General features: G+C 44.5%; 1 protein-coding gene and 1 pseudogene across 1 annotated transcript; both read right to left on the bottom strand.

The window, feature by feature from the left end:
• Nucleotides 1-22: 22 nt before the first annotated feature.
• On the bottom strand, nt 23-6,891 carry LOC146691393 (ICOS ligand-like). Its single transcript, XM_085434804.1, has 5 exons — nt 6,775-6,891; nt 4,488-4,850; nt 4,117-4,407; nt 3,753-3,854; nt 23-3,499 (listed from the first exon to the last, which is right to left on the bottom strand). The coding sequence occupies exons 1-5, from the start codon at nt 6,803-6,805 to the stop codon at nt 3,402-3,404; spliced, it is 885 nt and encodes a 294-aa protein (XP_085290930.1). The 5' UTR covers nt 6,806-6,891; the 3' UTR covers nt 23-3,401.
• Nucleotides 6,892-10,233: 3,342 nt separating this feature from the next.
• On the bottom strand, nt 10,234-12,400 carry LOC146691394 (uncharacterized; annotated as a pseudogene).
• Between the last annotated feature and the right edge of the window lie 2,549 nt (nt 12,401-14,949).

The raw sequence follows: 14,949 nt of genomic DNA on the forward strand, positions 1-14,949 counted from the left end.
TAACATCCATGAAAACAGACTTTATGAAGTTTAACGGATTTAGAAGATAGCAGGAAGTTGATATAGCATGATATAGCACAGTGAAGCTGGAGGATGAACGCTAACTTTTTTCCACTCAATAAAAGTTAACATGAGGGTTCCTGATGGTTAGAGACAAATGCAATCGCATGGCAGGATGCTGTAAACTTCAGCCAGGAGAACAACTGAGATAATCCATCCACAATACGAGGTTAGTCATTCATATACTGCTGCATGGGCTGTAGTTACATCGTAAGGGTTTAAAACTGAGCTTTAAAATGAACAGTGGTGGTAAAAACCAAGAGAGGCCGACAGTGATCACTGACTGTTTTTAGGGGCTTGTTCAGATTAAATAGAACAAAATACAAAACATGTTAAAAACACAATAATAAACACACCGTAGGTTGGACCTGGAAGCAGGCTCATCATCACTTAAAGACCAGATAGCAGTGTTGCCAGCTTAGCGAGTTTGTCGCTATATTTAGTGAGTTTCAGACCCCCTTAGCCACTTTTTTCTAAGAAGCGACTAACAACAAATCTGGTGACTTTTTCTGGTGTTATTGGAGACTTATGATGACACATATCGCTCTTACTCTCAACAAGCAACAGGTGCTGCCACAGGTGCAGGTGGGCAACAGGTGGGCACCTCGCCCGTGCCAAAGCGCTCACAGGCAGCGGGTAGTCCTCACGGAATGACTGAAGTAATGTTGTTAAGTCCTTAAAGTCATATTCTTTTATTGTCATGACTGTATTTGAAGCTATTTTTGTATGATACCTGATTTATATGGAATATGGCTAAAGTAAACTAAAGCCTAAAATACTTAGTCAGTCATTTGTTTAATAGTAATTTAACATTATATAATTCACATATAAAACTATGAATTGTAATTTTAAATGGTTTAAAAGCAGGTAGAATAGCATATGTAGGCAAGTATACTTCTCCTTTTATCAAGAAGCAAAGACAAAAAGGGGAACAAAAGAAACAGGGCAGGGTTCGGTGGTTGAATCATCCGTCCCCACCAATGCCACAACCAAATCTACGCCCTTGGAGGAGTTGGCAACACTGCCGGATATTTAGTTGTCTGCTTCTCTCTGGGCTTTGCACAGCTCTGACTGCTAGCTAGCTAACTAGCTAAAGTCAGCCATGTAGATAATAATAATGGATTGCATTTATATAGCCCTTTTCAAGGCACCCAAATGCCACTATTCATTCACTCTCACATTCATACACTGGTGGAGGCAGCTATGGTTGTAGCCACAGCTGTCCTGGGGCAGGCTGCCATATCACGCCATCGGCCCCTCTGGCCAACACCAGTAGGCGGTAGGTGAAGTGTCTTGCCCAGGGACACAATGACCTGGACAGAGAGCCCGGGGATCGAACCGGTGACCTTCCGGTTACAGATACGCTTCTCAACCCCCTGAGCCACGGTCGCCCCATAACTGGGAAAAGTGAAAACTTCATGGTTCTACTGATGTATAGAGAGGAAGAAATAATTTTAGGACTATAAAAACTTCCATAATAATACTTATGCTCCACGGTTGCCTTTACTGTACACTTTAAAGGGTTTCAGGAAAAGTTACACAAACTCTCGTTTTAGCCTCAGACTATCCTGGCTCGTGCTAGCAAATGCTAATGTTAGCCTCTGATTTAGGCTGCTAAAGTACAGACTTTTAGCTAGCTGACCAGGATAGACTAATTTGGTGGTTAACAGACTGAAGTCCAACTTTTGTTGAAAATTTACCCACATGGAAAAGATAAATATAACTCTTATAAAGTTTGTATCTGTCCTGTGTGAAACTTGTATGAAAAGCATACAAGAGTGAAAACAGATATAAGATCCCTTGAAAAATTATATAAATGAAACTTGTGTGTTTTGGATACTAAAACAATAAATGAAAGTAATGAGAAAGTGGCCACTTTCATGAGTAAATCATGTAAGTTTTTACTGTTTCTTTTCCATGTGGGTTATGTAGTGCTGAGCATGTCATTTCTGGTATTGTGGGATATTTTTGTGACCTCGTTGAGCTAATGTGGTTAAATCATAACTATATCTTGATTGAAGCATAATATAAGCACTGTGCTGGTGTGCAGGGCTGTGATATGCCTTATGGGGATGCTGCTAAAATATATAATTGTCTATATCACACTTTTAGCCTAATAATGAGAAGAGATATTTGCATGTCTTCCTTCAGATCCTTAGAGATTATTTGAGAAGTGGATCATCAGCTTTTACTAAATGAAACACCTTTTACCTGTAAGCCTGGTTTAGTAACCTGTCCTAATATATTTGTGTTGTATTTCTTATAAGGGGCAAAGTGGTGTCAGCCCTGCGCTGAGAGGGCTGTGCTCATCCATCCGCCCTGTTCTAACAAAGACACGTTTCAGGAACACCTGTAGTTCCCTTTTATTCATATAGCATCAGTGAACAAACACACGTGTTACTGTAAGGTGAAGACCCCACAGAGTTAATGCAGGACAAACGTTCACTCGGATTCATTGATGAAGTGAATGCAGGACTACATGTGTGTCCTTCTCATGAGTGGACACACATGGATGTGAACCACGCGTGTTTGGCTGAGCCAAACAACCGCAGCAGTGATTCGAACCTAAAGTACTCTGGATACTGTTACTGTACAAATACTATTACATGTTTGTTGGTCAGGTGTCCTGTAGGAAGAAAACACGTGAATGTGCATGAACGCGTTTACATGAGGACAAAGTGACTTCAAGGGAAATACAAATCTTCACATTTTGATGTCTGTCAGTTATTTTGTTCATGAATCGGCTGTTTAGTCGTTCTAGGATGAGATGGATGCTGTCATCATATTTTAGGATAGTTTTTAAGGTGAAGAGAGTAAAAGAATATTTCACTTTAAACGTGCCGATGTTGTTGTGGACTAAGCTCAGATAATTATAGGTTGTAACTGCATAGTATGGTTAAGGATATAAACATTAAGTCTAAGCTCTTCCTCTCCTGTCCGTCTTTCTGATCTGTCTCCATCTCTGAGTGAACGTAGCTCTCACCTTTAGCTTTAGCACACACTGTGAGACACACTGTGAGACACACTGTGAGACACACTGTGAGACACACTGTGAGACACACTGTGAGACACACTGTGAGACTGGTCTTTAGGGTCTTGGTCTCACTCTGAATCTTAATGCAGGCTTCATCTGTGGTCATCCTGCCTCGATGGCAGGAGAGCTGACCTCAGAGCTGTGCTTCTCCTGAGCTTTCTCTTTGGCTGTCTGCGCCTGAATGGAAGGACAACGTTCCTGCATTGAGGTACAGCAGAGCAGCAGTGTTTGGTTTAACACACGTATCCCCGACAAAGTCCTGCCAGTACTGGTCAGCCCGTGTGCAGCGCCACCTTCCTGTACAGCACTAGCACACACCTCCATTCTCTGCTAGCAAAGCACCGTTGGAAAGATAAGCAGCTGACGGCTCAGGGCTGTCTGGCCTCCGTTGTCTCTGTTGGTGATCTAGAGCAAAAGAAAAATGTGTCAGTCACAAACCAGGACAGCAGGGGGCGCTCGCCAACTTTTGTTCAGTGTTAATGATGCTGCTGTGACACTAAGAGCACTCTGGCTAACGTGTGCGCAACATTTTTTGTAATAAATTAAAATTTTGATGTTTACATATTAATATCAGCTGTCCATAATTATTGTTCGACACGAAATCAGATAATTGTATCTGCTAAAACTGTAAAAGAACAACATTCAGAAGCTTACTTACATTTCTTGTAGCCAAAGGCTGCGAGTACTATCAGTACTACAAGTACGATGGCTACTATAAATACTCCAATCCCAGCCGTTTCAGCCACAGGCAGACCTTCAACTGTAAATAAGCAGATTATGTTGCATTTGTGGGTGATGCACAAAGTTATTGTGACTGCATGGATCATGAATGTAGTGGAAATGTAGTATAAATGTAAAGTCATAAATAGTAGCTTCAGTTTATTTGGTGTGTAAGTAAGTTAGCTGTGATGTGACAGTAATGGACAACAAATAAAACTGCAGCTGATCAGCAGCTCTGCTCATTTCAGCAATGCAAGTTGTCAGCTGGATGCTGATTAATGGTGATGTAACCCTCTGTATACCTGCAGGCAGGGCTGCAGTTGCTCCCACAGTCTTGTTAGAAGTTGGGTTGTAAACGTTGCAGGTCACCGTCTTTGACCCCGTGATGTTGGCTGTGCTGATGACGCTGTAGGTGCCGTCTTCCTCCTTGTGGATCTGCAAGGTCGGAACATCAGGTGGTTCCAGTGCACGTTCATGTCCTTCGTGGTCGGTGGAAATCCATGCCAGTTCAGGTTCAGGAAAGCCCCCCTGTGTTATGCAAGTTGCTGTCATCTTCTTTTGGTTGATCTCAATGTTTGGCTCCTTAAAATTAGCTGTAAATATTGTAAATATGTATTAATGACATATATAAGATAACAAGTTTGATGTGCTGTAAAATGACGCAGATACCAACCTGCTACATGAACCATGGTTTGGCAGAGTTTGTCCTTGATTTCTCCTGCGTGGTTGAAAACGACTTTAAGGGACTTCAGGTTGTCTTCATGCATCAGCGGATCGATGATAAGGGACAAGTTTCCAGATCGTAACTGATCAGGAAAGATTTTGGTTCTGTTTTTAAATGGCAAGCTTTGATGTTCCAAATCCTCCTTTCCATTCCTGTAATAGTGGAGCATTTCAGTATTGTTTTGGTTCTGCCAATAAATGCTGACTTTCTGTGGATCAAACTGTTTGCTGAGTGTGCACTGCCAGAGTAATGGCTCTCCTCTGGTTCCATTAGTTTCAGAGGAAGCTGCCACCAGTGGGAACCCATAGAGAGCTGCAACGAAACAGACAAAGGTTCAGTCAGAACGAACAAAACAAAACAAATTTCCCACGTGTGGGACTAATAAAGGTTATCTTATCTTATCTTAAACCATAACCGCCATTCATCATAGTCGCTCCTTTGGCAGTCTGAAATCATGCAACCTGTCAGCCGTCCAACTATTAATGAAAATTATAACAAAGTTTTCAAAACAAACGTGGTAATAGTGGGACAATACAGAGGCAACAAGGCGCTAACGATGTGGAAACAATACGTTAATTTCTAAAGCACCAACCCAGTAAGACACTGTATGACCAGCGAGCTCAGATGAGTTCTGTTGACATTTTGTAACTGGATAAAAACCAGAAACTGAAGGTAATAATGTATGCACAAATACTTATCAGGCAACACCAGTTAGTAATGGTGCACTAATGTATGTGTAACAACACAGGGGCGTAATTTCCAATAATCAGACCCAGCCAATACCCCCCCCCCCCAATAAAATTATGAATTATCTTGCATGAGTAGGCTATTGAATTTATTTACTCATTTCAGTTATTATAATCAAAATAGTTGCATGTTTAATCATCCGGGAATTTACCCAGATTTATTTATTTATTTATTTAGTGTCACGGCTGCACAGCAGTCGTGTGGTGAATTGAGAAAAGGATCCAAGATGCAGGCACTGACTGGGGTGCGAGTGAAAATTTATTTGCAGAGGTGATAAAGTGACAAAACAGGAAGAGCAGAGCGGGGAGTAAACAAACCTAAACTGGGAAAACTAAAGAACAAAACTTAAACCAGACACTCACGGGAGGAGGAGCGAAATGCACAAAGAGAGATGGCAGAGAGACGCAGAATGAATACCAGGTAACAGAATAATGCAGACTGACATGGAGTTAAACAGACGACACGACAGAGAGCACAGGAAAACACAGGGCTTAAATACACGGGGAGTAATCAGGGAATGGGCCACAGGAGGGAGACACAGCTGGGAGCAATAAGGCTAACGAGACAGGGGAGAGGTAAAACTGAACACACTGACATGAGACATGAACTTTCAGAATAAAACAGGAAACTAACAGACACAGAGAACCAGACCGGACACTGAACTTGACAGGCAGACTCATGAGCAGACACAGTAACACCATGGACAGACAGAGGGAACACAGAGAAGTGGAAGCAGGCAGGCAAAGAACAGAAACCTAACAAATGGCAAAATCACAACAGAATACACACTCGGAATGAACAAAAGCATAAGGAACACAAAACACTGAGTCCTCAGACTCAGGACCATGACATTTAGACAGACATCTTACCCCCCACCCAATGCTCAGCACAAAGTTACACCCATGTACAACACGACAAACCTGTTAATAATATGGTAACAGCCATGAATAATAGTTTTCATTTAACAATTTAATGGAAAGATTCAGAAATCATAGTATAATGAACAGCAGTACACGAGAACTGCAGTATATCAGTAACGTGTTTTATGATTATTTCATTTTCATGATTTTATTAACTCTAACAAACGTAATAGATCACAGTGTGAGCAGTTTGTCACATTCAATAAATTTCATTGAACAAAAAATGAATGAATGTTTGTTTGATTGGTTAACTGTATCTTTAAGAAGCAGGCGCCGCGCTTTAATACATCTTACTTCCCACTATCACACAGCATAGTGCTGTGGAAACGTCACAGCTTCCTCTCGTACTGACACACAGAACAACCAACCAAACAAAGTTATAATTTAATTATTTAATAATAAATGAATAATTATTAATAACCACGTTTTTTTTAAGCTACAGCCTGTTAGCAGCAGCTAGCTCCAGGCCACTGAAAGGTCACAAGCAGAATGGCTGAATCATCACCTCACTGCTTCACGCTGACGGATTTATGAAAGTAAAAGTGCAATAAAGTCAAAATCAGACCTACCGAAGAAGAAATAAAAGCTTTTCTTCTCCATCGTGAACGAAAACCCACTGGTTTGTCTCAACACGGCTGCCTGCCTGGCCACACCTGATGCCTACGATGTTTCTGCCACTGCGTTTACGTCACGCTTGCTCCGCCCTCTCAGGGCGGGCCTGATGCAAAACTTCGACTGCTGGGATTTTGTGGTCAGACACCATCTCCAGCTACGAGACAGATGTCGACTCTGATCTGCTTCATTTCTCTTTCATTAAACCTGTCAGCGCGCTGAAAGAGGTGTAGGTGTTGTTATAAGGCTGTTATTAACCCGTAATTACATTTGTCAGATTTCACCAACAGATTATTTTTTTCACTTGAAAATGTCAAAGAATACTTTAGATCTTTAAGGTTCAATAACTAAATCACTGAAAAAGCAGCTTAGGGGTGTGTGTGTGTGTGTGTGTGTGTGTTTGTGTGTGTGTGTGTGTGTGTGTGTGTGTGTGTTGGGATGCCAGGTTGGTGGTAATGCTCCTTCTGTGGGTTTCCTGTCAACGTTTTGTTGCTCTATTACTGCCTGACTTGAAGTTCTTTCTTTTGTAAATAAAAACCTGAGAGACAAAACTCTGGATTAATAAAAGTTTGCTGTTCCTCCAACCGTCTGTAGTACAAGCTGTTAAAGAGCAAGAACAAGAAGGACTCTGCCTACCTGCTGCAGTAAGTCTGTCCTCTTTGATGGGTAAAGCTGACGTAGCTCCTCGAATATTTTCTGTTGTTCTTAAATTCAAGTTTACATGAACTGCACGAGTTAATCACACAGTGTAGAAACTGCTGTGCTTCTGTTTCAGTCGCTCCCTATAAGAGGAAGTGTTGCAGCCACTCCTTCATGCAAACAATGTGAACAGACTGGTACGTCAACTTTGTGTGTTTAATTTAAAAAAGAAAAGGTGCCTTATTCTCTGCATGTTTAAGTCAGTCTGAGGTGACTTGTTTGCCTTGCAGCAGTTTGAAGGCTTCTGTCTCTAGAATGAGAAGACGGGTTCAGCACGGGTTGGGGAGGGGGGCACTGTGTCATCAGACTGAACCAAAGCCAGGGTCTAACTGGTTAACTGGACTGTGGTTGGTCAGTGTTGCTTGGTGATGGAGCAGAGAAATTAAAACTGAGCTCAGTGTGGAAAACGATGCTTTAAGGAGTTCGTGAACTCAGAGCGAGGGGGAATTCAGATATTACAGTGAGGGAAAAATTCACTTCCTCCTGCTAAATTTGTAAGTTTGTTCACTTCCAAAGAAACGAACAGTCTCTAATTTTAGTGTATGTTTTATTTGAATAAGACAAAATAACATGACAGCTCTTTGGTCTTTCCCGAGGGACTGTACTGGGTCCTGGTGTTGTTGTTGTTGATGTGTGGCTGGCAGCTGCAAGGCTGCAGCCAAGTGCGTTGGAGTGTACAGCAACTGGAAATAAAGACATGTATTCTGAATGTGTTACAATGTGGTTGGGTCCAACATGCATCTACAGTGGTGCTGATAGCCAGGAGTGTGGCGTGGTGGAACCAACACGGGGCCAGCCAGTGGGACCAGCTGCAGGACCGGTCTAAGCACCGGATGCAGCTAATAGAAAGTCTGTCAGCTCCCCATGGAAGTGGCCGGTCTCTACAGTGAGGCCTGCATCGACACTGCCTACCTGTGCACCCATACCCACTCCTCCAGTGGGAGCAGGTAGTGGCCGGCAGGTTCCTGTTCCCCAGAGGAGGGCGGCTGTGGTCGGGTCCGTCATGCTTCTGTACAGCCTTCCTGAAAGCTTTCTGACAATAATAGGAGGCAAAAAGAGTTCTGACAGTCTTTTCTTCTGGATCAGGTCATTTTGCTGTGTGTGTGTTTGTGCATGTGTGTGTGTCTGTGTGTTAAAGTGTGCAGTGAGTGAGTTTGTGTCTGTAAGCATTTACAATGAAGAAAAACGTATCAGCGTTATGAAGTTTGCCCTGTGCTTTGATGCTGCTGAAAACAAACGTTATGATCAGGGATGTCAAACATTAGGTTCGGGGCCAGAGTTGGTCCGACAAAGACTCCGATCTGTCCCGCTGGACGGATTTGGGAAATATGATGCTGGACAAAGAGTTTTGTACTTGCATATCAAACAAATCTTACATCTCTTCTAATAATAATGATAATAATAATAATACAATTTATTTAATAAATCGCCTTTCAAAACACTCAAGGACACTGTACACAATCAATAACAACAACAAACATAACAATTTACAAAATAATAAGGATAAAACGTTGAGCAAATAAATGAAAGTAGCAGGATGGAAAATGCATGTGGAATAGACTAATGTGAACAGGTGAGTTTTGAGTCTGGACTTAAAAAGAGGGAGGGAAGTGATGTTTCTTATCTCAGAAGGAAGAGAGTTCCAAAGACGGGGGGCAGAGCAGCAGAAAGCCCTGCGCCCCACGGTGGCTAGCTGGGGGGAAGGGATGGTGATCTGAACCAGGTCAATGAGGTATAAAGGCGAGATATGGATAGCCTTGAATGACATCGGTGGTGTCAGACTGAACAACAGTGTTAGCCGCCCTGGGCAGACCGGCTAAAACACTGTGGTCAGCAGTCCTGTCAAAGCTCCGTGGGGAATGACGAGAGGTGGAGCAAAAGGATTGTATTGGTTTAGAGTTGTCATGATGAAACGTCTTGATGCTCAATCAGCCAAGTAAGTAAATCTCCAAAAGTTGATTCTGTTCATCTGGACGTTTTCAGTGGGAGAAACGTTTTGTCACTCATCCAGGTGACGTCTTCAGACTCAGCTGACTGCAGGTCTCAATCTTATCAACAGTACATTTGCATAATGACTGAAACCAGCCCACTGAAGGAACAATGGGCTGGGAGGTCAGTTCCTTAATCATAATTATGCAAATGAGTCCCAATCACAGAGAGTTGGGGAATGGCTGCAATCACAGCATGTTGCATGCTGGGGGAGCAGGCTGAGGGTCGCAGATGCCAACAGACTTAATAAACTGATCCGTAAGGCCAGCAATGTTGTGGGGATGGAGCTGGACTCCCTCAAGGTGGTGTCGGAGAGGCGGATGCTGTCCAAGATAAAGACAATGTTGGATAACACCTCCCACCCACTCCATGACATGCTGGTCAGTCACAGGAGCTCGTTCAGTGAGAGACTGAGATTACCGAAAAGCACCACTGAACGACACAGGAAATCATTCCTGCCTGTGGCCATCTCCCTGTACAACGCATCCACTTAACACACTGTTTGCTGCTACAGCTACACATGTTTCTTTTCCAAATATTTATTTATGAGTGACTTATGTATGTATGTATGTATATATATGTATATATTGTACTATTCTTAGTTAGCGTATTGTCTGTCTTGTCTTAATGTTGGTTTAAAATGGAGCACTGTAACAAAAATAATTTCCCCCAGGGATCAATAAAGTATTCTGATTCTGATTCTGATTAAGATGGTGACAGATGTACCCTTAGGCCCCTCCTAAATTCAGAGATGGTCTTTCCCTTTTCTCGTAAATGGCCACCTTGACTCCGCCCTGAAACCAGTGTTCCTCCCTGTCCAGGATGTTACATCCTCATCATTGAAAGAGTGTCCACTGGCCTGTAGGTGTGAATAGACTGCAGAGTCCTGGCCTGACGAGGTGGCTCTTCTGGGTTGTGCCGTCCACTTAGCCAGAGGTTGTTTAAATTCCCCGCTGTATAAATCCTGCCAATCCTCCTGCACTTAACAGCGTACACTCTGTTACTCTGTGTGTGTCAGGGGACCCGATCCTTGGGGTGGACCAGTTTTTGGCGCAGCGTGTTTTGGGGTTTAAAAGCCACAGAGACCCGGTGTTTAGAAAAAATGTGTCTCAGCTGCTCCGATACTCCTGACACGTACGGGATCACTACAGGTTTTTGCTTGGGCAGCGGTTGTCCTTCTCTCCTGGATCGGCTGGAGCTTTCTTTGACAAAAGTCCAGCTGGGATAACCACATCTACTCAGGGCCTTCTTGATGTTCTTCTGCCTCCCTGGCTGCTGTGTCAGTGGGGATGGTGTTCGCTCTGTGTTGTAGCGTCCTGATGACTCCCAGTTTGTGCTCCAGTGGATGATGAGAGTCAAACCTTAGATACTGATCCGTATGTGCAGGTTTACGGTACACGTCAGCTTGTAGATGTCCCCCATTACTGATGGAAATCTCACAGTCTAAGAAGGCTAACCTGCCACTGTTCATATCCTCCCTGGTGAATTTGATGTGTCGGTCCACCGAGTTAATGTGATCCGTGAAATGTGGTACATCCTGATCTTTGATTTTCACCCCGGTGTCATCCACATACCTGAACCAATGGCTTGGTGGTGTTCCAGGGTAGGATAGCAAAGCCCTCTTTTCCACTTCTTCCATGTACAAATTGGCCTCGATGGGTGAAACTGGGAGCCCATGGCACCCATGTTTCTGCCTGTAGAACTGACTCTTGTATGTGAAGTAGGTGGAATGAAGACACAGTTCAAACACACTTGGTCGATGCTGAGAGCGGTCCTGTTGCTGAGGTTGGTGTCATCCTGTAATCTCTTACGGACTACCTCCAACGCTTCCGTGACTGGGATGCAAGTGAAGAGAGATGTAACGTCGTACGAGACCATGGTTTCATCTGCCTCCTTCTCAACAAAATCCAGGGTGTTCTGGATGTGGTTTTCAGAGCTGCCCACCAGCGGGTTGAGGATCGAAGCCAGAAACTTGGAGATGTTATAGGTGACCGAGTTGATCATGCAGACAATCGGTCTTAAAGGTGCACCCTGTTTATGTATCTTCAGTAAACCATACAGACTTTAAGATTAAGGAACTGCCATCTTTTGCTCCACATCCTGCAAAAGAAGCAACCATGAGGGGGAGAGGGTGTGTCTGGTAGCCATGTGAAGACGTGTTGTACAGGGCTCCTCAATGGACTAACTTTTTTCATAATTTCATTGCTCCAAAACTAATGAACTTTTAATAATAGTACGATAACACGCCCGTGTGCTGCTCTGAGGCACTTTTTACATCTTCAAAGCTCCGTTGTACGAAATATGAGCAAAACTAGATCGGGGAAAGAGCAGGCCGCAAAAGCCTTGGACCATGCTGAGGACAGACCGGAGGCACCATCCCATGACATGAGTGAGATTATGAGAGCTATTGCTAGCTCTGAAAAGAGGATATTGGACCGTATCGATTCAAGCACGAAAGATTTAAATGATAAAATAGACACAATCAAAGAAGATCTGGAGAAGCAAGAGACCCGTTTGGAAAGTGTAGAGTTTGGTTTGAATACTTATTCAGACCGGACAGTGGAGTTGGAAAACGAGGTTAGCAAGCTGAAATCGGACCAGCAAGTTGGACGACATCGAGGGGCGACAACGCCGGTGCAATGCACGCATTGTAGGGGTGAAGGAGGGCTTTGAAAACACCGGGAAACCCACGGCAGTTATTGCTACAATGCTGAAAGACATACTGGGCCTCGATTTTACTCCGATGCTGGACCGCGCTCATCGAAGCTTGGGTCAACAGGGAAACTCCCCCAGGGCGATCGTGGTGAAGTTTCACTATTACCAAGAGAAGGAAGAGGTTTTCCAGAGGGCCGCCAAGTCGCAGCCGTTGCTGCTGCAGGACATGAAGATAAGCATTTTTCCTGATTTTACAGCAATGGTGGCAAAGAAACGAGCTGCTTTTATGGAGGCTAAACGTTTGCTCCGAGGCCGCGCTCGCGTTAAGTTTGGACTTTTGTTTCCAGCTGTTCTCCGCATCACTTCACCTACGGGACAGGACAATCGTTTCACCGACCCAGCGGCTGCAATAGACTTTATCAAAAAAGACTTACTACGGCCGTGAGAGGTACAGGCGAGTGAGAAGAGATAAGTTGGACTTCACCAGGGCTGGACTGGGACAAAAAATCGGCATTTTGACTAGAGACCGGCCCACCAAAAATGTGACGTCATTCAGGGGTAAAACCGCAAAGGATTCTGGGAACTTGTGGCAAGAGGTACTAGCGCACGCAGGCTTTCAATTGAACTCAGTTACACAGCGATAAAAAGAAACACAAACAATGGCAAGAAGCTGTTGTATTATTAACCGCAATAGCCGGCGTTGTGCCAAAAACTGATTGCTCGTATTTAAATTGCTATGAGTAACTTGTTGGGCTATAATATGTGAAACATATGTCAAATGCATCCCTCATGGATGACATGAAGTCATCTCTCCATCTCTCTCTGCTGCTCTTCTGTCTCCTGTCACAGACTTCTCCACTTTAGATGATAAATCAGCCTGGTGCAACATGTAAGGATTGGCACAATTTGTTAAGATTTTGAGGAGTTTGAGAAACTAACCTTAAGCATAAAATAAAATGTACTATCAGTAACTTCATAGCACCCGCCCAGCAGTATATAAGCTCCGTCATGCTAGCTAGTAGCAGTACCAGTTATTCTAAGCGACTGTAAAAAGTCAGCACAACGAAAACAAACTCCAACTAAACTTGGTTTATATCTGACACAGACAGCAGGTCATAACTTCTTACCTGAAGTTCAGTTCCTCTGCCACTATGACCGGCGGCCGCCTCGCGTCTCTCCTCCTCTTGCCTCCCCTTTCCCTTATCCACCTGCTGGCCTCCACCACTTGCTGATGTTGCTAAATCTGTGGAAGCTATGCCATAGCTACCGCCAAACACTTCAGTTATTTTTACACATTTGGCAGCATCTGCCTGAAGGGCTTGTTTATTTTTGGCCCTAATTTTTTCTGCACCTTCTTTCCTTTTTTTGTTCTCCATTTTCTTTAGTTCGTCTATAAGATTGCTAAACAAGGGGGAGGGTGCATCCGACCTCCTCGGCTGTAATTGGTCCAGCCCAGAGTCGATCATGACCAATTGGCCAATCCAACACCTTTCATTATTTATACCCTTCCCAAAAAAAAAAATCGATCGGCCCATAAAAACAAAAAATCGCCAGCGGCCCACCGGGCTAATGCCCGGTATGCCCGATGGCCAGTCCAGCTGCGGACTTCACATGTGCGATTGTTTGAACTCAAGGGACATTGTTATACGTCGGTGTTGGGGAGAAGTCAAGTAACTAATTGGGCCATATTCATAAAAGGCCGGAAGGTATAATAATCTTGATTTAATTTATTAAACGGTGCATAACCAGCATAACGGTGCCCATCTGGAAAGGGAAAGGCGATGTGGCTGAATGCTCCAACTACCGCCCGATCCGACTCCCAAGCCATACTATGAAGGTTTTCGAACGGATCATCGACGCCAGGATGCGAGAAATCGTCAACTTAACGCCCAACCAATGTGGCTTCATCAGGGGGCGTGGCACGACGGACGCCATCCATGCTGCCCGCCTGCTTTTGGAGAAGCACCGAGAGAAGTCCAAGACCATCCACATGGCCTTCCTCGACTTGGAAAAGGCGTTTGACCGTGTCCCACACGACCTCATCTGGCACTCCCTGCGATCACATGGAGTTCCTGAAGCCTACGTCAACTGGACAAAGCTCCTCTACCGACAAGTCACCAGCGTGGTCAGAAACCCAGTGGGAACATCGCCGCCCTTTAACATCAATGTGGGCGTCCACCAAGGCTCGGCACTCTCCCCGCTGCTCTTCATCCTTTGCATGGACACTGCGACGGCAGATCTCCAGTCACCCCATCCCTGGACACTTCTCTACGCCGACGATGTCTTCCTGGCCGATGAATCGCGAATAGAACTGCAATACCAAACGCAGCAGTGGAAGACTCGCCTAGCTGACTTCGGCCTGAGGCTCAACACCAACAAGACCGAATACTTAGAGGCTGGCCCCCAGACCGACGGCACGATCAGCGTCGATGGAGAAGATCTGGCGAAAGTACCTCATTTCAAATACCTCGGATCGATGATCAGCAATGACGGCGATATCCTACTAGATGTACGAGCCAGGATCAACGCAGCGTGGATGAAATGGCGCCAAGTCACCGGTGTCCTGTGTGACCAAAGAATGCCCAATCGCCTCAAGTCAAAGATCTACAAGAGTGTAGTGCGCCCCGTTGCCCTCTATGGATCCGAGTGCTGGCCAGCCACCGCAAAGCACGAACAAGCCCTTCACACGATGGAAATGCGGATGCTGCGATGGTGCCTAGGCCTGACACGATGGGACCACGTCATGAACACCGACGTTAGAAAGAGGATGGGCATCGCGCCAATCACAG

The sequence above is a fragment of the Copadichromis virginalis genome, linkage group LG16 (assembly GCF_057382275.1).
Source record: "Copadichromis virginalis isolate Kocher_CV1m ecotype Utaka linkage group LG16, C_Virginalis_male_GT1.1, whole genome shotgun sequence".
NCBI lineage: Eukaryota > Metazoa > Chordata > Actinopteri > Cichliformes > Cichlidae > Copadichromis > Copadichromis virginalis.